The sequence below is a fragment of the Hoplias malabaricus genome, chromosome 2 (assembly GCF_029633855.1).
Source record: "Hoplias malabaricus isolate fHopMal1 chromosome 2, fHopMal1.hap1, whole genome shotgun sequence".
NCBI lineage: Eukaryota > Metazoa > Chordata > Actinopteri > Characiformes > Erythrinidae > Hoplias > Hoplias malabaricus.
Window position 1 is genome coordinate 76,601,327 of NC_089801.1, and position 22,507 is coordinate 76,623,833.

Sequence of the window (22,507 nt, forward strand, 5' to 3'; positions counted from 1 at the left end):
GCATAGGTTTACTTAGGTAAGGTTTCCTAAACAATTTATCATTTCAAGTTGATTAAATATGAAGCTATGATTTGAAATACAATACTTGATTTAGATTTGGACTGTGGTGTGCTCTCCCCGTGTCCGCATGGGCTCCCTTACCAGTTCAAGGAGCAAGGAATGAAACATTCTGACACATGTGAATCTCTTTTTTTGTGCAAAAAAGAATGATAATAATAGAGATGATTAGAGCCAGCTAAATCAGCCTCAAAAGTTAAACTAATCAAGCTTGTGACTTATGGGAAGAAGCACCTCTTCATTCTCTCTGTGTTTGCTTTCAGAGAGTGAAAGTACTTCTCTGGACACAAAAAGAGGGAGAATCCTTTAGGCATTTGAGGTAGCAGAGACACAGTCTGTCCTTCTTTGCAAGAAAGTTGGTATGGCAAGACCATGACAGATTCTGCAAGATGTAAATTCCAAGGTAATTGAAACTGTCCACCCATTCCTCCACAGCTGATATACCTTTACATTCACTTTCAGTTTGGCAGTAGAAAGCTACTGAGCACAGACACAATGGGGCAGGCAAGAGAAAATGTAAGAGTTCCCAAAAATAGAAACTGAGCATATAATTAATACAAAAATAAATAATAAAAATAATATTTATTCAATTCACAAATAAATTTTCTTTAAAATTTTAAAATTGTAAATTTAACGTTGAATGAATCATTACATCAGGGGAATTATTCTGTCCTGTTCCAACATCCTCTTGGCTCCATCTTTAGGCAAGTACACTCACCTGCATTTAGTCAAAGACTCTCTTTAAAAAAATGTTTCAGCTATACAGCAACACTGATATGTTGGTGATGTATTAAGGTGTGCTTTAATGTTATTAATGTGTACCTGGGATGAGTGGAACAGGCACAGCAGTGCTGCTAGAGTTTTTAACCCCCTCAGTTTCACAGATGGACCCTTGGGTGAATGCTAATTTTATACGAAATCAGGATAACACAACATGTTATTAATCCAAATGCTTTTTGTGATATTAACAAAATTAAATTTTTGATTTTACAATCTTTTAGTTGAAAAAAAAAATCACATTTATATATGATTTTATATTAACTTAGTCATTGAAAACAGTGGAAATCTTTTCTTTGTGTGATTTTCATGTGTTTTAATATTTTCCTTCAGGACACAGATGCTACACTATGTCACACAAACTCACTGAAGACTCAGTATCATAAAACCTAAACCCTGCATAAAGGGGTTCAGTGAATGCGGAGTGGAATGTGTATAAGTGTGTGAGTTTGTGTGTATCAGTCGAGATGCTGTAGAATGACAAAATTCCAGCTGGACAGTCCACATATACTCCTACTCTGTTAGAGCTGGAGGGAGGAACAGGGACAACAGTATCTTTCTTATTGTACCATACAGAGTAACTGATATTAGAACAGCTCAGTCTCCAGGACTTTTCATTGTATCCAAACTGACAGTCACCACTGTCTCCTTTTCTGCTGATTGTTTTATATGTCAGAGCTATAACAATCTTCCCACTCCACTCAGCCTCCCAGTAACAGCGTCCAGTCAGACTTTGTTTACACAGAACTTGCCACCACCAGTCAAATCTCTCCGGGTGATCAGGATATGCAATTTGTTCTGTCACACACTTCACCTTTTTGTTCCTTTCAGACAGAGAAAGACGTGTGTGTACTGTGTTTGAATCCAGTGTGAGATCACAGGCATCTGCAAACAAGTAACAGAACACACAAGAAGGTAGATTAGAGGAGAAAACACCAGAAACTTATAAACCACAAATAATAAAAACTGTGTTTGTGAACTTACATTTCTTGAATCCCTGAGTTATTCTGTACTTTCCTGAATGTTCCACACTACACAAAACATACAAATGTGTTATCCAGTGTATGGTAGGAGTCAGGCAGATACAAACTGATAATTTACAAAACAATTTATATAATCATGTAATATTACAGTCTACAATTTTACAGGTTATCCATGATGGACACTGGAGTATCAAGACTTTAAAAAATGAGGAATGAAAAAAAAAATACTGGTTTTTATTTTTCTTTCAAAATTGCTGTTATACACTTTTATATCATGGGTGTGCAGGCTATAAATATTGTTAGATTGGTGAAGCGCAAGATTGGAAAAAGCTGGTGGACGTAGGTAAAAAACTACAGGTCCCAGAGTGCATTGCATTAACGACGCTGAGGCCAGACATGGTGCTGTACTCTTAAAGTAAACTGTTTATTTCATAGAGTTAACTGTTCCATTTAAGGATTCAGTAGATGAAGCATTAGAAAGGAAGAAGCTGAAATACGCAGACTTGGTGGCTGAGGTGAGGGAACATGGGTAGTAGGCACATGTAAGACCGGATTTGTAGCGAAGTCTGCCACATCCCTGCTTGTGCAGTTTGTCATCAGGGGCCATAAACTAAAGGCAGCTGTGAAGGAGTAATAAGAAGTAGCTGAAAGGTCTACTCAGTGGTTGTGAATAAGGAGAGCACAGAAAAGTTGGGAAAATGCACTGTAGAGTTGCTGTTGTGGTGGTGATATATCACGTAAAGTTCACATTGAATGCACTGAGCATGCATTAAAAGTGCCAGTGGGTTTAGGTACAGCTTTAGTCACCAGGGAGGCCAGTGTAGATTTATGATTGTTGATGGTAAAGCATAAGGTAGGACTGTAAAGCTGGCTTGGAGGGGGGGTGCGCCAGGGATGCCAGACATCATTATTGATCCTTCTGGAGGTGTCATGAGCTTAATTCAGTGAAAAACAGATGAGGGAAGGTGCCTACTTGATGACCCCTGTGAAGAGCTAGTGATACAGAAGGTGGTTTGTGTACTCATGTGATGAATCAAAACCAGGCAATCTGAAGATTTTGGAAGAATTTGTCATCAGATGTTTGGAACACTGATGTTGGGCAAAGTCTAAAAGAATGTGGTTTGCTGTGCATTGAAAACAAAAACACCTATTCCTCCATTAACACTACTAACAGTGCTTACGTTTGTGCTAATTAAATTATTTTCTTGTTAGACACAGAAGATTCTACATTTCGAGGTGCATATCCCCATCCTACCCTGCTATTTGTCCAGGTGTTGCTTAGAAAATCAAATGGGCCAAGTCTTTGAGGGCAAGCTTGGCGTGGGATAGTATATATATACATACATAAGTGGGTGCTACCTGCATTTTGTCATTGGCAAACCAGAGCAATGGTTTCCTGAATTAAAAAAAATTTTAAAAATCTATCTGTTCTATCGACATAATATGGCAATGTATATTTCAGCTGAAAACCTTGTAGTGTCTTCAGTTGAGTATTGAGTATGTCTGAGTATTAATTTAATGGCATATAATTTCATTCTGGATTCATTTGCATTTTGCAAAATATCTCAAATATCCTGGAAACCAGGTTTGTAAATATTCCCTTTTCTGCCTGTTTGGGAAGTGTCTTGTAGCTTGCCTTGTAGATTCTTGAACTTTACCTTGTTTGAAATATTTTTTTATTCGATAACCTGTTCTATATGCAACAGCCTATTTAGTGTTTTTTTGTCTCTGTCTGTTCCGAAATCAACTGATTTACTCCACTTGTTTCAACACAGATAATTTCACACCTGAAATATTTGGAGGGGTAAATGTCCTTCCTGCCTCCCTCCCCAAATGTTTGCATATACACCCACACATCTAAACAAAGATGTCTGTACCTGAGTATGTCAAGTCTGCATTGTGGATCATCCAGTTTATCAGTGAGTAGCTTTACTCTGTCACCTGGATGATTGTAGGTCAGATCCAGTTCTTTCAGGTGTGAGGGGTTTACACTCAGAACTGAAGCCATACAAGAACAGCCTTTCTCAGTAATCATACACCCAGACAATCTGCAAAGAGTATGAAACAGGATTTTAATATTTTGCTTAAATCAATATTAGACTATTATGCTTTATTGCACGTATAAACACAATTCAGAAACAGAACTCCAGACTGGTCTTAAAATTGGTGTCTGACCTAAAATGTACAAAACAATACCTCAAGGTTTTTTTCAATCCAACTCTATGGGTCATTAGACCCAAACAAAAGATTGTGAGCCAGCAGCATGGTTAGATTTCATATTGCTGATTTGCCTTCACTGGCTTCCAGTAGCTGCTCATTTCTGGCTTAAAATTATGTTGCTCATTAGCAAAGAAAATTGCAATTCCTTAGGTCCGTCAAGCTTCAAATTTGAATTTCTGTCCTTCAATTTATGTGGAAAAAAGCATCATGACTCTTCTTTGCCCTTGCTTCCAGATGGTGAATAAAATGTCGACTAGCTATAAGAAAAACAGTGTCCCTCACTATCCTCAAATACAGACTATCCTACTTTAAACAAGTACTAAACATGTACTCAATTCGCATTCCCTAAATAGACAATAAATCACTCTTAATGAATTCTAGATATGAGAATTGGCTCAATGTAGTAAATAAACATGTATTCTAGGTGGCCCTTTACATTTGATCTTGCTGCATATTCTTCAAATAACACAGAATAGGTTCTTTTTTTCTGCATTATTGGTTGTGTTTTGAGAAATAAGTATTAGAAATAAGCTTGGATAGTCTGGGACAACAGTTAACATACTGGACAGAAAATTATTTCCAGAATGTGGGGAGAGAAGGAACATGTCATGAAATTGACTTTTTTCTTTTAGGACAAACCACAATCACCATCGCTTGCATTCAAAGTTTAATCATAACATCAAAACCCTGAACCAATTGAAAGCTGACCTGAGTATCTCCAATTTACAGTGTGAACTCTTCAGTCCAACAGAGAGCAGCTCTACTCCTGAATCTTGCAGGTCATTGTTACTGAGATCCAGCTCTTTTAGGGAGACATTTGCTGACTGTAGAGCTAATGCAAACATTTTGCAAGACTCCACTGTTAGATTACAGACAGCTAACCTGTAAAGATAACAAAAACTATAATGAGTCAAATTAAAGCCGTTTTAAGACCAAGTTATTTAAAAATTGTTTCCAACAAAGGCTACCAGAGAGAGAAATGTAATGATTTATCACTGAAATCCAGCCATGCAATTGCAGTATTTGTTCAATTCCATGTGAAACACCTAATTAAATTGAATCGTTATTTGATGAGATGACGATTGTCTTACTTCTAAAAACATACATATATGTCACCACACTAAACAAATATATTGTATGTCATCTTCAGGTTATCTCCACTACCTAAGTCTTTCCAGTCTGCTTTGTTGATCCTTTAGTCTAGCAGTGAGCAGCATCACTCCTCCCTCTCCTGGGTTATTGTAGGTCAGATCCAGTTCTTTCAGGTTTGAGGGGTTTGAGCTCAGAGCTGAAGCCAGAGAAGAACATCCTACCTCTGTTATCATACATTGTGATAATCTGAATAGAGAAGCAAACATGAGAGCAAACAAATAAGAGTTAAAATCATTTTTAAAATAAGTCTTTTACAAAAGAAAATTGAGCAGAATAGATACCTTGTGATTCCACATTCATCTATTCACAGTTATATTTTAGGCTTGCCATGCAACACAATTCATAAATATCTTGAGTAGATAGAGATATATATGTTTTCCTTAATTTGCACTCCTTCTGTATCATCAGCCTGGATAGTGAATAAACCTAAGAATGGTTTATCTACTCATTTTTCAAACAAGCTTTAAAGCTGTGCTGTTCAAACTTGAAGAGGAAATAATTCCACACAGATCATGAGTTTACACTTTGTCTCTTATGCCATTTTCAGTTTGTGGAGAATTTATTGGGACTCAAAGAGGTTAATATCTGAGTATGGTACAAGATGAATGCTGCAGGTGGTCATGTTCACACATACTAGTAAACTTCGGAACATTTCTGTATTACTGTGCATGTGTGAAAGGGGCATTTTAGAAATGAAGGTCATTAAGGTGTGCATTAAAGATGTCCTCAAATGGGTTTATTTTGCCATGCTTTGAAAAAATGTTGAAAGCTTTCACTCACTGAAATTTCATTATAACTTCAGGAAATCTATATACTTTGCTTTTTAATAATGTCAAAGTAATTACTAACAAAATGCATTTACAATGTGTTCCTTAATGCCTGTAGTTTCTATGACAGATAACGGAAAAATATAATTTGTGTGGAAATTCTCTCTATTTTTGTTGAATGGTACAGTGTCAGGGGCCGTGGAATATAGATCATTGGCCCCAATGTAAATCAGTGTAAATCTTCATAACCAGGTGTCGTCCAGCCTGTTCTGTCCTTACCTTGTGTTGTGAGTGGCTGTTTTATATGTAGGATTGATACATTGGTGAGTAATGAGTCACATGATACACCTGTGATTGGTTGGCCAGTATGGAAAATTGTTGTGGAAAAGAAGGCAAAGCTAAGACTTGCTACTTTTTTTCTTTCTTTTTTCCCCTAGCATTAATCTTTTCTACCTTAAATGATTTACTGTTGGAACATTTAAAAAAATTATAAATTGCACAGTGATACTACAAAATTAACAGGTATTATGAATACATCTAAATCCAACTGAAAGCTTAAAATTGATCTGTCATACCAACTTTTACATACCAACAATTTTTGATCCCTTTTTCCATTGTTACATTAAATATCTGTCTTACATTTCCTTGTCTTGCAGTATCACATATAAACACATTTAAATATATTGATGAATGCATCAAAGCTCCTCAAGGACTTCTAAATATATTTGGACCCTACCTACACATTGTTGAAATACCAGAGACTCCTGCATGACAAACACTGTGCCTCCCATTGTGGTCCAGTCAAACTAATTGTGGTCCAGTCTTTGCCTAATCTTGCTTTAATTATGACTTCAGCGTTATATGAAAAAACTGTTAATTTAAGACAAGTATAAAATTCAAAACACTTACTTAAGTATCTGTAATTTACATGTTGAATTCTTTAACCCATTTGATAGAAATCTCGTTCCTGAATCCTGCAGGTTGTTGTTACTGAGGTCCAGCTCTTTCAGAAAGCTATTTTCTGATTCCAAAACACAGCAAAATATTTCACCAGATATCATGGTGAGATTACAGCCAACTAATCTGCAAAGGCAAATACAATAATAAACATAGTTATTAATCAATAGCTTTATGAAAACTAGGAACCAATTGGAAATTTATAATGAAAAAAAAATGTAATTCAAGGACACACACATTTTACAGCCTTACTAAAACTCCACAGAGCAATTCCATTTTTTATCTGCTGTCTCCTTATTAGGATGTGTGATAATATGTAAGTACCTCACTTGAAGTAAAAGAAAGTGGTAGCAGTGCTTGAATGACTGACTGATGGAAATAGTGTTCTGTAGTGGTGTTTCCTCAATACCAAAAGTCTGTTCAATCTGACATTAACATTTGAAGACAGACTTGGTTAGAAGATTTCTTATAGAAATGTTCCTTGAATAAACAATATTTTGACTATTTAAATCAACCAAACATTCTTGGTCTTAGATGTGTCTATAATTAATTTAAAAATAAAATTATATGCACATTATAATGCACTGATACTAAAAAGTATGTAGGTATTATGGATACACCAGAGTTCTCTTGGATTCCCACAGGAGATAGGGACAGCTGCTATACTAAGAGGGCTGTAATCCATAGGAGTGCCCAAGGGTGCCTGCTGAGGACATCCTGGATTCCCTCCCTTTTATGGCACACTTTAACAGTGATGCCATGAATGCCCTGCCGTATGAAGCAAGGGTTGCCTTTCAGTATGTTGTTGCCCTAAGTATAGTACCCATGTGGATGGCTTCTATAACACATCTGGCATCTCAGCATGCCTCAGACTCAACTCTGTCCTGAACAGTTTGGTGAGCTCTCCTTAACACTGACACCTGGAGCTTCATTCACCTTCATTGAGTATTAATGAAGACTGACTGACTGCCTCATAATGTTGAAATGCGCATGCACAAGTAGGAACACAGAGAGAGGAGGACTGCCCAGTCTGATATCTAATGTTGAAACACACGTGCAAGGAACTGAGGACTTCTCATTTTGTCATATTTCACGTGAGTGTTTGTCTGAAATATTGTAAAGGGAAGTGGTGGGGAGACATTTTGTGGTGTTAATGTTTATAAAACTCGATATAGCTGTGCATAGCCACATTAAAACTTAACGTGCTTTACTCTAACGGCACACAAGCACCTTAAAACTTCAAGTGATTTACTGTAACTGCAGATGGGCACATTAAAACTTCATGTGCTTTACTGTATTGTACAATGGCAACTTAAAACTTCACATGCTTTACTGTACTGCGCAAGGGCATCTTAAAACTTCACATGCTTTACTGTACTGTGCAATGGCACCTTAAAACTTCACATGCTTTACTGTACTGCACAAGGGCATCTTAAAACTTCGAATGCTTTACTGTACTGAGCAAGGGCACCTTAAAACTTCACATGCTTTACTGTACTGCGCACGGGCACCTTAAAACTTCACATGTTTTACTGTGCTACGCACAGGCACCTTAAAACTTCACATGCTTTACTGTTGTGCTCATGGCACCTTAAGACTTCACGTGATTTACTGTACTGCGCACAGGCACCTTAAAACTTCAAATGCTTAACTGTTGGCTGTAGCAGACAGACCATGTAGAACTGTACCTGCATAATAACAGTGAGGTGAGTGAAGACATCAGGTGCATACAGTAGTTAGTTGTTCTAAATTTTAGAATAAAAAAACATTCATTTTGTGTGTTAATGCATGTTGCTTCATTGCAACAAATAAGTAGACTTGCCTTTTGATCATAAATATATATTGAACTCTTAGTTATTGCTGATAAATTTCCTTACTTATTTGACTTGCTGTTTGTTTAAAATTGAGCAAACTTTTGTCATTGAATGTTGGTTTATGAGAAATATTGGATTATCTATTCTTTTGGTTTCAGAGAAGCAAATACTCTGGACATATTCATTATGCCTGATGTTTGGGCAAACATTGAGCGTCCCCTTGACTGTGATGCCAGTCCTAACAATCTCTGCCCCTAAAATTCCTCTGCTCCAAATCTTAAACAACCAGCCAGAATTTTGGAGCCCTTTTTATTATATATTTCCCACTGTGTAACAGGTGTACCATTGTAACACCTGTGCTGGCTGAGCTAAAAATACTTATATTTTTATTTCTGCATCTCATAATAAAAAGAACACATGTAAACAAAAACATTGACATGAAGCACAACAGCTTCTCCAAACCAAGAGTATATATCTTTAGCGTTCCTGTTTTTGAAATGCCAGAAACACTTCTGTGACAAAGGATTTATGGCTAATGGCAGTCCGGCAAAAGTAGGCTTACCTGGTTTTGTTTTCTAAACAGTAAACTCAGTCAACTAATAGAAATTGTTCAGAAAATGCATTTTATGGTTTGTGTTCTCTCTCTGTTTTAACTGATCTATGTAGCACCATTCATATGCCTCCATAGTTCTTAGGACTGCACTTTTCATATAATACACATTTTAACTGACCTCAGAATCTCCAATTTATTGTTTGAACTTTTCAGTCCAGCAGAGAGCTTCTCCACTCCTGAATCTTGCAGATCATTGCTGTCACAGCTCAGTTCTTTAAGGGAAGAATTTGCTGATGTCAAAACAGAGCAGAGAGCTTCACAAGAGTTCTTGGTAAGATTACATCCATCAAGTCTGCAAAAGAAAGTCATAGTCATGACATGTTAAGATTTATTATTATAAAACCTTGCCGTGTTTTTATTGCTATGGTCCTGCTGTCTCCTTTTTATTATGTGATGATTATCTGTTGTGTATACTGGTAAATCAACCATACAGAATAAACACTGTTGTCATTATGTGGCCATTTTCATGTTCACAATCATCTCACCTGAGTATCTTAAGTTTACATTGCAAACTCCGCAGCCCTTCAGAAAGAAGCTCAAGTCCTGAATCCTGCAAGTTGTTGTTTCTGATGTCTAACTCTGTTAGAGAGGAGTTTTCTGATTTCAGAGTGGAGCCAATGGTTTTACAGGAGCTTGTAGTGAGATTACACCCAACTATTCTGCAAGGAGAGAGTAAATACAAGGAAATAAATAATTAAATCTGTAACCTGCACAAATAGTTATACATCAGCATCAGTCCCGCAGAAACATCTGTGATTAAAACTGGCCTAACTGTTAAAACGAGAACACCATTACAGAAATAAACAACTTCGATAGTGCACATTAGCTTGCATGATTTAATTAGCTTGTAGATATCTGAAACAAAATGTTCTGAAGAAGCTGTCAGGAACACAATGCTATACCAATAAGAATCATTAGACAAACTTGCTAGTGCTAGTGCCTAGCTTCTAAAACATTTTAAGGAACATCTTGCAAAAGCACAGAATCTACCATTTTCAACCATATCAATGTCAGGGAACTATTTACTGTTTTACTTTAAATCCACTTACATTAAGAATAAAAAAAATCTAAATTTAAAACTCAGCATTTAATTAGGATATTGTATGCTAACAAATGCACTTGTAGAATGAACATGTCATTAAGTTTCTTTTTGCATTCATTTTCAAGACCTTATTCACAGACCTGAGTATTTCCAGTTTGCATTGGGAACTGTTCAGTCCGGAAGAAAGTTTCTCCACTCCTGAGTCCTGCAGCATGTTATTACTAAGGTCCAGTACTTTCAGAGAAGAGTTTGTTGATTGGAGAGCCGATGTTAGTAATTCACAGATGTTTGTGGTGAGATTACAGCCAGACAGTCTTTGAAACAAAGTATGCACAATACACAATAATGCAACTCTGGTAATAAATGCTATTAGCTCTTTATTTGATTGTGCTGATGTTAAAATATGTTCCTTAGATAATATTCATTCATTCATTATCTGTAACCGCTTATCCAATTCAGGGTCACGGTGGGTCCAGAGCCTAGCTGGAATCATTGGGGGCAAGGTGGGGAATACACCCTGGAGGGGGCGCCAGTCCTTCACAGGGCAACACAGACACACATACACATTCACTCACACTTTGGAGTCACCAATCCACATGTGTTTTTGGACTGTGGGAGGAAACCGGAGCACCCGGAGGAAACCCACGCTAACACGGGGAGAACACACCAACTCCTCACAGACAGTCACCCGGAGCGGGAATCGAACCCACAACCTCCAGGTGCCTGGAGCTGTTTGACTGCAACACTACCTGCTGTAGAAATAACCAAGTCAATGATATTTTTTTTCAATCAAAAATAATGAAAATGGTATACTGTCAGATCATGTTGTTAAAAAAAAAAACTATTAATGGAAAATTTTCATGCAATACCAGCAACAATCCCACAGAACAAGAAGAAAAACTTCTCTCTAAAACAGTGGTTTGGCTCTAAACCATTCATTTTTTGCCATTTGTTTTATAAATAGCATGCACATATAGTATTTATATAGTTTTATGGAAAGGTTTATTACAGACCATTTTGCTTATGTCGAAGATGGATGCCAAAATTTGTGGAAGACACTATAAAGCAGTTATTTAAATCAAAGATGATATTCATAGTTGATTTTTAATTATAACAGTATGAGTAATACTCACATAGCTTTTCTGCAGTTGCTCACAGCTGGGATCAGTCTCCTATAGCCTTCCTCTGTTGTATTGTATTTCTTCAGGTTGAGTTCATCCAGCTCTTCTTCTGCGGTCAGAAGCATGCAGGCTAGTGCAGAACACTGACCAAGAGAGAGCTTCTTTCCCAATTGTTTCTCTGATTTGAGGCACTCCTGAATCTCTTTAGGGAGAGATTGGTCTTTCATTTCAGACAAACAGAGGAACAGGTTGATGGATTTCTCAGTCGAGATGCATTTTCTTTGTTCCATTTTTTCCTTGACGAGTCTCCAGAGCTCCATGATCTCTGATACCTCAGTGTCTATCTCTTCACTTTTGATTTGTTTCTTTATGCAGCTTATGGTTTTCTTGATGCTCTCAGAGCTGCTCTGTGTGTTAATAAGTAGGTCTTTCAGGAGTTTTTGATTGGATTCCAGTGAGATGCCCAACAAAAACCGAAGGAAAAGATCAAGGTGTCCAGTCTCGCACTGTAAGGCTTTCTGCACTGCTGCTTCCAGCAGCACTTCCAGTGTAAGATTTTCTGACCACTCCCTGTACTGTGGCTTAAAGAAAATCAGTTCCTCCTTGTTGTTGTTCACATAGCAGTAAAACACATAAAAAGCAGCCAGGAACTCCTGGAAGCTCAGATGCACAAAGCAATAAACCTTCCTCTGGTAAAGCACAGACTCCTCCCTAAAGATCTCAGTGCAAATCCCAGAGTACACTGAGGCCTCAGTGACATCAATCCCACACTCTCTCAGGTCATCTTCATAGAACATCACATTGCCCTTCATAAGCTGTTTGAAAGCCAGTTCAGACAGTTTCCGTATGACCTCTCTGTTGGATTCTAGCAGCTCTTTTGAGTCTGTCTCATCACTATTCTCATACTTCTCTTTCTTCATATTTGTCTGAGTGAGCAGGAAATAAATATACATCTCAGTCAGAGTTTTGGGAATTTCTGCGTTACCAATGTTCTGAAACACATTTGCTGAGATCCAGCAAAAAACTGGAATGTGGCACATAATGTGGAGACTCCTTGTTGTCTTAATGTGTGAAATTATTTTCTTGGCTTGGTCTTGGTCAGCAATTCCCTTCCTGAAGTACTCCTCCTTCTGTGAATCATTGAATCCCTGAATTTCTGTCACACGGCTGATGTACTGAGAGGGGATCTGATTGGCTGCTGCTGGTCTGGAGGTTATCCAGATGTGAGCAGAAGGAAACAGGTCTCCTTTGATGAGGTTTGTCATCAATACATGCACTGATGATGTGGTGCTTACCATATGTACTTTTCCATTCTTGGAAAAGTTCAGTTGAATTTTACTTTCATCTAGGCCATCAAATATGAAAACACCTTTAAGTTTATTGTACATATTCATGTCCAGATCTCGAAGCTCAGGATTGAAGTCACACAGAAGTCCATGAAGACTGTACTGTTTGTCTTTAATCAGGTTCAGCTCTCGGAATGGAAGCACAAACATGAACTCTATATCCTGATTGGTTTTTCCTTCAGCCCAGTCCAGAATGAACTTCTGCACAGAGACAGTTTTTCCGATTCCAGCAATGCCTTTAGTCAGTACAGTTCTAAGTTTTTGCACCTGGTCTTGTCCATATTCTTCAAATCTTAATTCAAGTGATAGTTTAAAAATATTATTGCAGTCGATAGGAATATCTTGTAAGTGCTTCCTAGTCTTTTGCTCCATTTGTAAAACTTCATGTTCTTTGTTGATTCCTTCACTCTCTCCCTCTAAGATGTAGAGCTGAGTGTAAATCCTGTTCAGGAGGGTTTGATTTCCTTGTATTTTAATACCCTCAAATACATTCTCATACTTTTTCTTCATGATGTATTTATGCCTACTTAAGACGTTCTGCAGCCTATCCTCTTTTTGCTGTGGAGATTTTTCCTGCATGTTTCCAGTCCACTCCATCAGTGCATGAGGTTTCAGGGCTTTTTCTGATAATCCCTTTCTGATTCGTGTCAGACCAAAAAAAAAGTAAATAAAAAGATTAATAACACATAGAAATATGGGTCAGAAACACCTTAATTTATAGGGCATGGCAGGAATCAGAAACATAAAAACAGGCAGATTCAACAACCATAAACCAAGTAGAAGAACACACCAAAATGGCAAAACGTAAATAGAAAAAAAACCCACAAAAAACAGGTCAGTACACAACGACAATATCACAGTAAATGACTGCTTAGTACAATACAATATTTTGTGGTACTATTTCTGCACTGAAACATTGTAAACACCACTTAAATAGGCACACATTTTGTTCTCTTATAGAACACATATGGCCTTAAATTACTATTTATACTCAGGGTGAGTCTGGTTTCCTCAAATCAGCCACAGCTCCAACTTATAAGGATGAAGGATAAATGTCAGATATGTTGTTGAACAAATCTGCAAAATTGACATTTGTGGGTGATGTCTCCAATGATTTCACTTCAGTGGAGAAGGAAACACTTTTGTCAGCTCAACTTTATTTAATAATCCTTCAAAACCTCCTTTGTGAATGTACTGCATCAATATGCTGCTCCTTGTGAGTAAACTCTGGACGTACTACATGTCACATATTTTTCTGATGTTCATTAGTTCCCTGCACCAAGTCACAGGAATTCACATGGCATAAATGACATAAACAAAGAAACAAATTATTCATGGACCGCTCACTCTTCATAAGCACAGAGCTTAATGATGGAGACATTGCTCTCTCTTTCTGTAGCCTACAGATATAGAGAAACAAAAAGCGTGCTAATGTTATTCAAATACATTTCAGCATTTTCATGAATAAAGCATGCCTGTTTTATTTTCTGTTATTAAATACTCTAAATACATAATATGTTAAAATATGTACTGTGCAAACAATAACATACTACACAATCTTTAAACATGTGTAGCAATTGCCATAGAAATTTGGAGAAATGAATAAGTTGTTCCTGAGCAGCTGGGAATACGTCTACCATGGCCAATCTCAATCATAGTCCTTTTACTAAAGGAGTATACAGTTGCTTGTTTTGTGCTGTGCTGGCTTTGAAGACCCTGAACAATTATCCTGAAGGAAAAAATGATGTCTAGGGTGTGAGCAGTCTTTTCACTGTTGTTTATGACCTGTGTTTTCTAAGCCATATTTGCAGTATGTTAGTAAATCCATGGTCCAGTGGCAGATAGGATCTGGCATTGAGAGGTAGGTCATTCTGACCTTCAGTAGCTTTGGCCCTATGCAGTTAAAGGCAGATATGAAGCCAACAAACAGAACTCTAGAATTTTATTTGTGCTGTATGGTGCTAGATAGTTACAGCAATGTTTCAGTAGATAGTGACACATCTGAACCTGAGGACATTCTCAGTTTTTGCTTTTTTTTAAAAGCCTTTAGACATGCTGTATAGCAGTCCTTCAGACCCAAGAAAAGATGGAGAACTTTGACGGGTGCAGTAGATTCATGTTTACTTCTTTCAGTCAAATATTACAGTGCACCAAATACACCGTGAAAACTCGCTCCGCTGTCTAAGGGCTGCAAAGTGTTCACATTAAAGTCTGTGCTGTGCTGCTAGGAGTCCTCATGAGCCGCGTTCTGACACATGTGCGCTACATGCCCGTTTCACAAAGATGAAGCGCGTTCTTCTCTTCCGATTGTCTGTGGCATAGTCCAGCTCTGAGTAGCGACTGCCAGGAAATGCGCCAAAAACTTCCCTAACTCTTGTTTTTTGGTTCAGTGAAAGCACAGCTCATTACAACTAGACCGCAGCACCCTCTACTGTGCGATACCGGTAACAGCATGGATTCAAAAAAAAAAACATAACGGACATTTACATGCTGTGTGATGTCACTGAGATGACCAGGGAGTAGAGGCTAGAAGTGTTAGGGTTAGGGTTAGAAAGGGTGTTTTTTCTCCATTTGTAATTCGGGTTCTATTGCAGGTCTTTCAAATTGAAGCTGGGTTATTAAAAACAGTTTCAGCATGTCTAAATATTTAAACTTATCTGATTTAAGACTAAACCTGAATATATTTGGCCTCATTTATAGAGAAAGAATTTATTAATCCTCAGTGCTGTCTTGTTCTCTTTTGCAAAGCTCTCTGAGCTCTGCTAAAAAAAATTATGTCATTTCACTTCTCATCTGTGTTCTCTGTCTCTAGGTCTGTCCCAAAATCTAGTGAGCTGCCTTGGTAGGCACTGACTGCATAGACAGCTATTTAAGTAGGCAGCATTCTAATGGTGGTCTGTCCTCGTGAAGCAAATTACTGAGAAACTCTAGTTAGAGAGCGATTGTGTCACAGCTTTTTTACACGCACCGCACGAAACCGGTGTTTTTGCCGGACCACCTACTGGGCCGACCTAGAAGAGGCATTTTTCCTTACTAAACTAACTGACTGACTGACTGACTTCTAATATTGAAACACGTATGCGCAAGTAGGAGGACTGCTCAGTTTGTTTTATTTCACGTGAGTGTGTGTCTTTGCCTGAAATCAGCGGCAATTGCTCTAAGACTGCAAGGAAAGCTCAGCTTCCCCTAAAATGTAAAAAAATAAGTGATCAAATATATACTGTTGTGTGTATGTGTCATTTAATAAATATGCACTACAGCGCACTCAACTTTTGTTCAGACTCAGCTTCTTATCACTGGTAAAGACGTGGCTTTCCTCTCAATCATTCCCGCAGCCTCACAGTGCTTTAAACAGTGAGGACGCTGAGCGTCTACAGAGTTCAATAGCGAAGCACTGAAGTGCAGCGAAACGAGACGTGTCATTGGATAAATGCTGGACTTTGTCCCGTCCATCGGACGCTCAGCGTCTCTGGGGGTCTATGGGGCAGTGGGCTGGCCTCGGCTGGCCCGGACGCTCAGCTTCTGCATCATGATTGGATGATCTGTCTGAGGCTGAATCCCTTTTTGATTAACAGCAAAATGAGCGAATCAGCGATCCTTTGGTGTAAAGATCCGTGGGAGCACAGGCGGACACACTTCACATGGGCCAAGGCCGTTTAAGCAGCCTAGCTCTGCTGGCCATTGAGAGGACACTAGTCAAGTCCCTGGAAAAGACGCCTTGTTGGTACGACAGGGTCAAAGATCATTTTCTTAAAAAGGAACGGAGGGTAGAACTTACGTATACGTAAACGGACACGTTTTATAATGCAGGCCGAAATTTAGCTTCCCCTCCTTGAAAGACCAGCATCCGCCAATGCCTGAAATATCGGAGCACATTTTATTATATTCTTCCCACTGAAATTACACCGCCCCCCTCCAGAGTGTGATCCCACCTTACGCCCAGTGATTCCAGGTAGGCTCCGCCCCACTGCAACCCTGAACTGGATAAGCGCTTACAGACAATGAATGAACGAATGAGTGAATGAAATAACACCTGTACTGGCTGCGCCAAAAATATATATATATATTTTTTGCATTTATTAGTTCTGCCTTTCATATTTTCTGTACAACACAATCACTGATTAAAAACCACATGTAAACCTCAGCGGCTAGTATCACCTCAGCATTTCAGCAATTTAGATTCTAATCTCCCAGTTTTTATTGCGATTTTAACAATTTTTGTGCTGGGAGAGGAGCTAAATACACGTGACTTGTTCTGGCGTTGCATCATGGGATTGCTTTCGCCGCTGAGGAAGGGTTCAATGCTGTCTTAAAATTCGGCCAGATTAAGATATCTTAGTAGGCAGCTTAATGAGGTGTCTAAAAATTGGGACAGCGTACGTGTCTGGAGCGCATGCACTATGACGTAAAATGCTCTCTAGTTGGACAGCTCACAAGGTTTTGAGGCAGACCCCTTGTCGGTTCTGAGCAGCTGGCCTCCAAACAGTAAAAACAGAGAGTGTTAAAGAATGTTAAACGTTAACAATCGCAGTATTTAACAACACTAATAGTGTTGATTTGACACTGGTGGATTTGCTGCAGTACACTGTCCATAGTCAGCTTTCAAAGCCATGTTTCAAAGCAGACGACTGAAGAACATCCATGTTGATATGTACTGAGCAGTAGTTACTCCATTTTATTTCCGACACACAACGGCTATTGGAGAGGAATATAGACTGGGAGAGATGTTCTAAATCTGTGCCATTTGAGGCCAGTGTGCCAGCCTCTTCTGTGTACCTTGGTGAGTTTAAACAAAATCAGAACCATGACAATAAGAATTCCCAATATTTCAAATGGTTTTGGCATAACTCACATTTGATCAGAAACCACAGAATTATAGCTAAAATTAGAATGATCCTGCATGGAATGCTCACTCTTCATAGACACACAGCTCAATGATGGAGACACAGCTCTGTCTATCTGCAGCCTACAGGTATATAGAAACAAGGAAAAGCCAAATCAAAGTCATTTCATTATCTTCAAAAATACATGTTAATGTTTTTATTCTTTAAAATTCATACACAAATTATCATCCACATTGTTGGAAAAAAAACTCACATTTGATCAGAGGCCACAGCTTCACTGCTGAAATCAGGAACATGGTCTATGTGCCTCTCATTATTCATTGACACACAGCTCAATAATGGATATACATCTGCTTCAGTCTGCAGCCTATAGATGGCATACCGAAACAAAGAAAAGCTGTTTAAGGTGGTTCAAAGGCTCGAGCCCACAACCCCTGGACCCTGGAGCTGTGTGACAGCAACACTGTTGTGCCACTGTGCCGTCCTAACGGCCAATATTTAATGTTTATTATTTTAAACTCATCCAAAATTGTAGATTCTAGAATAGATTGTCTATTCACTTACACAAAAATCGTATGTTGTGTTTTCAGTCAGAATTTTACATAATAAGTAAATACGTGCATGTGTAAGGTTTATAGACGTCCCTTATGATATCTGAAATTGTAATGTGGTCCTGAAAGCCATTGGACAATTGAAATGAAGTGGACAATATCATGTGACACTCTAGCAACGTATTCTTAACACATTTTTATTTATTTGTTTTACTGTTGACTAAACATGGACTAGCATTTGTATCCTTCCTTTTTGCCTTTCCAAGACTACAGGAAACTTTAAGCAAAGACTTTTGTAAGCTAAACTGGTAATCAAATCCAAAATTGTTTGACACTCTTTAATTATGCTAAATTTGCAGCTACAGGAAATAAATTACCTCGTCCTCTTAGCATCCATGACACACTCATCCACTAGAGCAATTAAGTGTGAGCGGGCTCTCATTAACCTGTTGCTGAAAAACAACAAAGAAATAACCCATTATACATCTTCATTCAGAGTGAGTGACTCCACTGCTGTTGGTAAATATCAAGGAAAAGAGCAAGGCAATATGTACTATTTTATGTTTGATATGCTGTAAAACTAGATTGTATTATATTTAATGTAATTGATACTGCTCTCTGGGTCTGATACATTGAAAAATCTCTAGATTAGGAACATCTGTCTTGTATGTACACTAATGTGGTGTGTAAGTGTATGTTGTGCTTGTATGAGTGGATCTGATACAGTAGTGCAGTAGTACAGTAGTAGAGTCTTTAAACATAGTGTCCACTGACTGTCCACTGTATCAGACACTCTTGCCTTGTTGGTCAACCTTGAACCTTGAATACTACATCTGTTGCTGCACACTTTGTGTTGGTCTTCCTAGAGTCCATCAGTGGTGACAGGACACTGTTGGCTGACTGTTTTGTTACTGGACTATTCTCAGTCCAGCATTAGACTGCATCACTTTAAAACTCCAATAGCAATGCTGTGTCTGATCCACTCATAACAGTGCGACACACACTAACCACCCCGTCAATGTCACTACTGGTGCCTTTGCCATAGTAAACCACAAGATTCCTTCTCTGTACTCTCCAATCTGGGAATCAATGGAACCTTGTGGACAAGCTTCCAGTCCTATTGGCTATCGGGCAACATGGAAAAAATACCCATTAAACTCTCCACTGGCATCCCTCAGGGCTCAGTGTTGGATCTTCTTTTTTTCTTTCTTATACCTTCTCTCTTAGTGATATAATATATTTTCATGGTTTATCCTACAACTGCTATGCTAACGACACTCAACTAATCCTTTCGTTCCCACCTTCTGACACCTAGTTCCATCTCAGGATGTCTGGCCAACATTGCTTCATGAATGATGGCCCATCACTTGAAGATGAAGGCCAGCAAAAGTGATCTGGCCACTTCAGCAACCTTTGAGACCTGGATGACCAGTTAACATTGCCACTCACATTTCAAACCAGATCTACATACAAATTTCTCGTCAAAAAAATAAACACATTGGACCAGCTCCCAGCATGCAAACTAGCAAATGATGAGGAAACACCTGAATTTTAGAAAAAGTGTTTTTTGGTTTCAATCATGAAAGATTCCTTTAATTCAAAAGTTGTTTGACCTGTGTGGAGTTGGATAGTGTTGTCCAGCAACGTTTGTTTACATCCATCCATCCATCCATCCATTATCTGTAACCGCTTATCCAATTTAGGGTCGCGGGGGGTCCAGAGCCTACCTGGAATCATCGGGCGCAAGGCGGGAATACACCCTGGAGGGGACGCCAGTCCTTCACAGGGCTTTTGTTTACATTCATTTTAGAAAGTTACTCACTCTTGGTCAATGGTTACTCTTCCAGTATGAGGCTCCATAACAAAGACTCTAGGAAAAGATCTATTCCTCCTGCTGAATGGTTTACCTGTAAATGAATATGAGTAAAACATATTCAACGTTAATGTGTATTTTGGAGAATAAGTGTGCCTGTTGTCATGTGGAATATCAGGGTTAAGAGGAAGACAAACTATGATAAAAATTTTAGTGATGTCTATGTTGCAGACACGTTCACACAGTGTATAAATGTTTTTTCAGCTGATTAATTTCTTTCTTATTTTATCCATCAATTTTGTTTTATATATTTCATACTAAATATACATTTGCATATTATTAAATCCTACAGTTCATAGTACTGTTCCTGATCTTATTTTCATCCCAGATACACTGACATTACGCTGACAATATTGTTTAGTCAATTATTTACATATTCATTTTTAGCAGAATATTCATATTAAAAACTATAGAAATCTAGTAAATATTTTTTACTTTTTTTTAAATACATATGAAAATATGTAATATCTCTCTCTCACACACTCTCCTCGATCTCATCTCATTCACACACACCCACACACACACATAGCTGAGTACTCTCATCCTGGACATTACCTCTTTCAAACACTTCCCTTTTGCAAAGTATTCAGGGCCATTAAAAGCAGCACCACCAGACATGCTAAGAGCTATTTCCTCAGAGCTGTATATTCTGCATGCAATAAGTTTTTACAGTACATAGTCACACATCCCTTTTTTTCCCTTTTGCCTTTTAATACTTGTTAATAGTCTGTGTGCTTGTCCAGTCTGTTAGCATGTTACATGTCAAGTAGTGTTGCTGTCACACAATTCCAGTGATCTGGGGTTGAGGGTTCAGGACACGCTCCCAGTGAGGAGTGTGGTGTGTTTTTCCTGTGTCAGTGTGGGTTTCCTCCGGATGCTCCGGTTTCCTCCCACGGTCCCAAAACACACATTGGTGGGTGGATTGGTGACTCAAAAGTGTCCGTAGGTGTGAGTGTGTGAGTGAATGTGTGAGTGTGTGCCACCCTGTGAAGGACTGGTGCCCCCTCCAGGGTGTATTCCTGCCTTGTGCCCACTGCAACACTCAAATGGATAATCTCTTACAGACAATGAATTAATGAATATTTATATATTAGTATATTTTGTATTTATATATAAACTAATTTCAGATGGCTTATGTAAACATTAATAAAGCTAAATAAAAATGAGCTCCTAGTACACATATAAAGGATTATAAATTATTTAAAAACATGTTTATTACATGGTTATTAAGGTTTTAAACACCTTTAAGGTCATTAATAATAATTTGTAACACAGAAAAAGGAAGTGCCAAAGTGACGTCTTTTTTTTTTTCTAATACTGACAGTGTCAAAGAACTTACTGAATATTTCAAAATAAAGAATAAGCTGAGACTTTGGCTGGGAATTTAGTCTTCTCACATGTTAAGGTACATCACATTATCACTGCTGTATAAAAGGACTTCCTGTCTGGTGGTTGATTAATTAAATGGCTAAAGTTATTAACAAATATGTGCTGAAGCTGAGTCAATGTTGAGTGGTGGAGAAGAAAAGTAAAGTCAGTATTTGGCAAGATCTGAGGTTAAACAGTTTAGATGAATGTTGGTTCACTGTTTGTCAAACAATATTATTGCCATTTTTATCTATGTGCTATAACTGATAATTCAGGACTATTAATGTATTTACAACACAATTAATAACTATTAATATTAGGCAGAAAATTAGAATAAGTACATTTTAAACCATTAAAAAACTTTTTGTTTACTTTAATTACAATATAAATGCAGCTGTATTTACAGAGATGATTTAGGACACGTCTGTATATGCAGGTTTAATAGAAAAAAAAATATCTGTAACGTTACATAGATTAAACACAATCTGCTTTTATCTCTACATTAGAATCACAATTACAGTACACCTGTGCATGTTTTCTGAGTAAAAAAAATGTTCTGTCTTTGTGTCTAAGATTAAAATGTAGACATATATTAATGGTAAATACACATATTCAGGAACTGAGGAGCACAGCAATTTTTTTTTTATGAACCACTTCCTTGTTCATAAAACAGTATCGGTTGCCAATAGATACATTCACAGAAATCATGCTTATACGTTCATTATCACATCCTCACGTATAAAGGGAAAGTAGCAGCACATTATTTTTATATAGATAAGTTTGGTTTTATGATCTTACCTTCTTAAATCCAAAACACTGGTTGTACTTGTCTCTCCATCTGAAAATGGCACTAGTTAGTTGTTGTTGGCCCCTCCCTGTATATGTGTGTGTGTGTGTGTGTGTGTGTGTGAGAGAGAGAGAGAGAGAGAGAGAGAGAGAGAGAGAGAGAGAGAGAGAGTCAAACTGAACATATGTCACCAATAAATAAAGTGTGATTCAGGATATTCTAGCTGATCTTTTTG

At 37.9% G+C, this 22,507-nt stretch overlaps 1 protein-coding gene across 7 annotated transcripts; it reads right to left on the bottom strand.

Moving 5' to 3' along the window:
* Positions 1-698: 698 nt before the first annotated feature.
* LOC136687290 (NACHT, LRR and PYD domains-containing protein 12-like) lies at positions 699-22,362 on the bottom strand. Of its 7 annotated transcripts, XM_066661643.1 has the most exons (13): positions 22,284-22,362; positions 20,067-20,151; positions 18,622-18,696; positions 17,947-18,060; positions 17,702-17,815; positions 11,836-13,486; positions 11,516-11,763; positions 10,523-10,696; positions 9,459-9,632; positions 4,746-4,919; positions 3,695-3,865; positions 1,819-1,865; positions 699-1,719 (listed from the first exon to the last, which is right to left on the bottom strand). In XM_066661643.1, the coding sequence occupies exons 2-13, from the start codon at positions 20,102-20,104 to the stop codon at positions 1,178-1,180; spliced, it is 3,522 nt and encodes a 1,173-aa protein (XP_066517740.1). In that variant the 5' UTR covers positions 20,105-20,151; positions 22,284-22,362; the 3' UTR covers positions 699-1,177. The 7 variants fall into 7 exon arrangements, with proteins under 7 accessions (XP_066517740.1, XP_066517742.1, XP_066517743.1 ...); XM_066661645.1 differs by lacking the exons at positions 17,702-17,815; positions 17,947-18,060; positions 18,622-18,696; positions 20,067-20,151; positions 22,284-22,362 and adding exons at positions 6,866-7,039; positions 9,826-9,999 and having other exon boundaries at positions 11,836-13,359; XM_066661646.1 differs by lacking the exons at positions 17,702-17,815; positions 17,947-18,060; positions 18,622-18,696; positions 20,067-20,151; positions 22,284-22,362 and adding an exon at positions 9,826-9,999 and having other exon boundaries at positions 11,836-13,359.
* Positions 22,363-22,507: the final 145 nt, after the last annotated feature.

Coding starts and splice junctions, on each gene's coding strand:
- LOC136687290 (XM_066661643.1), bottom strand. CDS start 20,104: ATGGAGCCTCATACTGGAAGAGTAACCATTGACCAAGA. Junction 18,697..20,066: donor AGAGTAACCATTGACCAAGA/GTGAGTAACTTT, acceptor GTTGTTTTTCAG/CAACAGGTTAATGAGAGCCC. Junction 13,487..17,701: donor TCTGTGGTTTCTGATCAAAT/GTGAGTTATGCC, acceptor GACACGAATCAG/AAAGGGATTATCAGAAAAAG.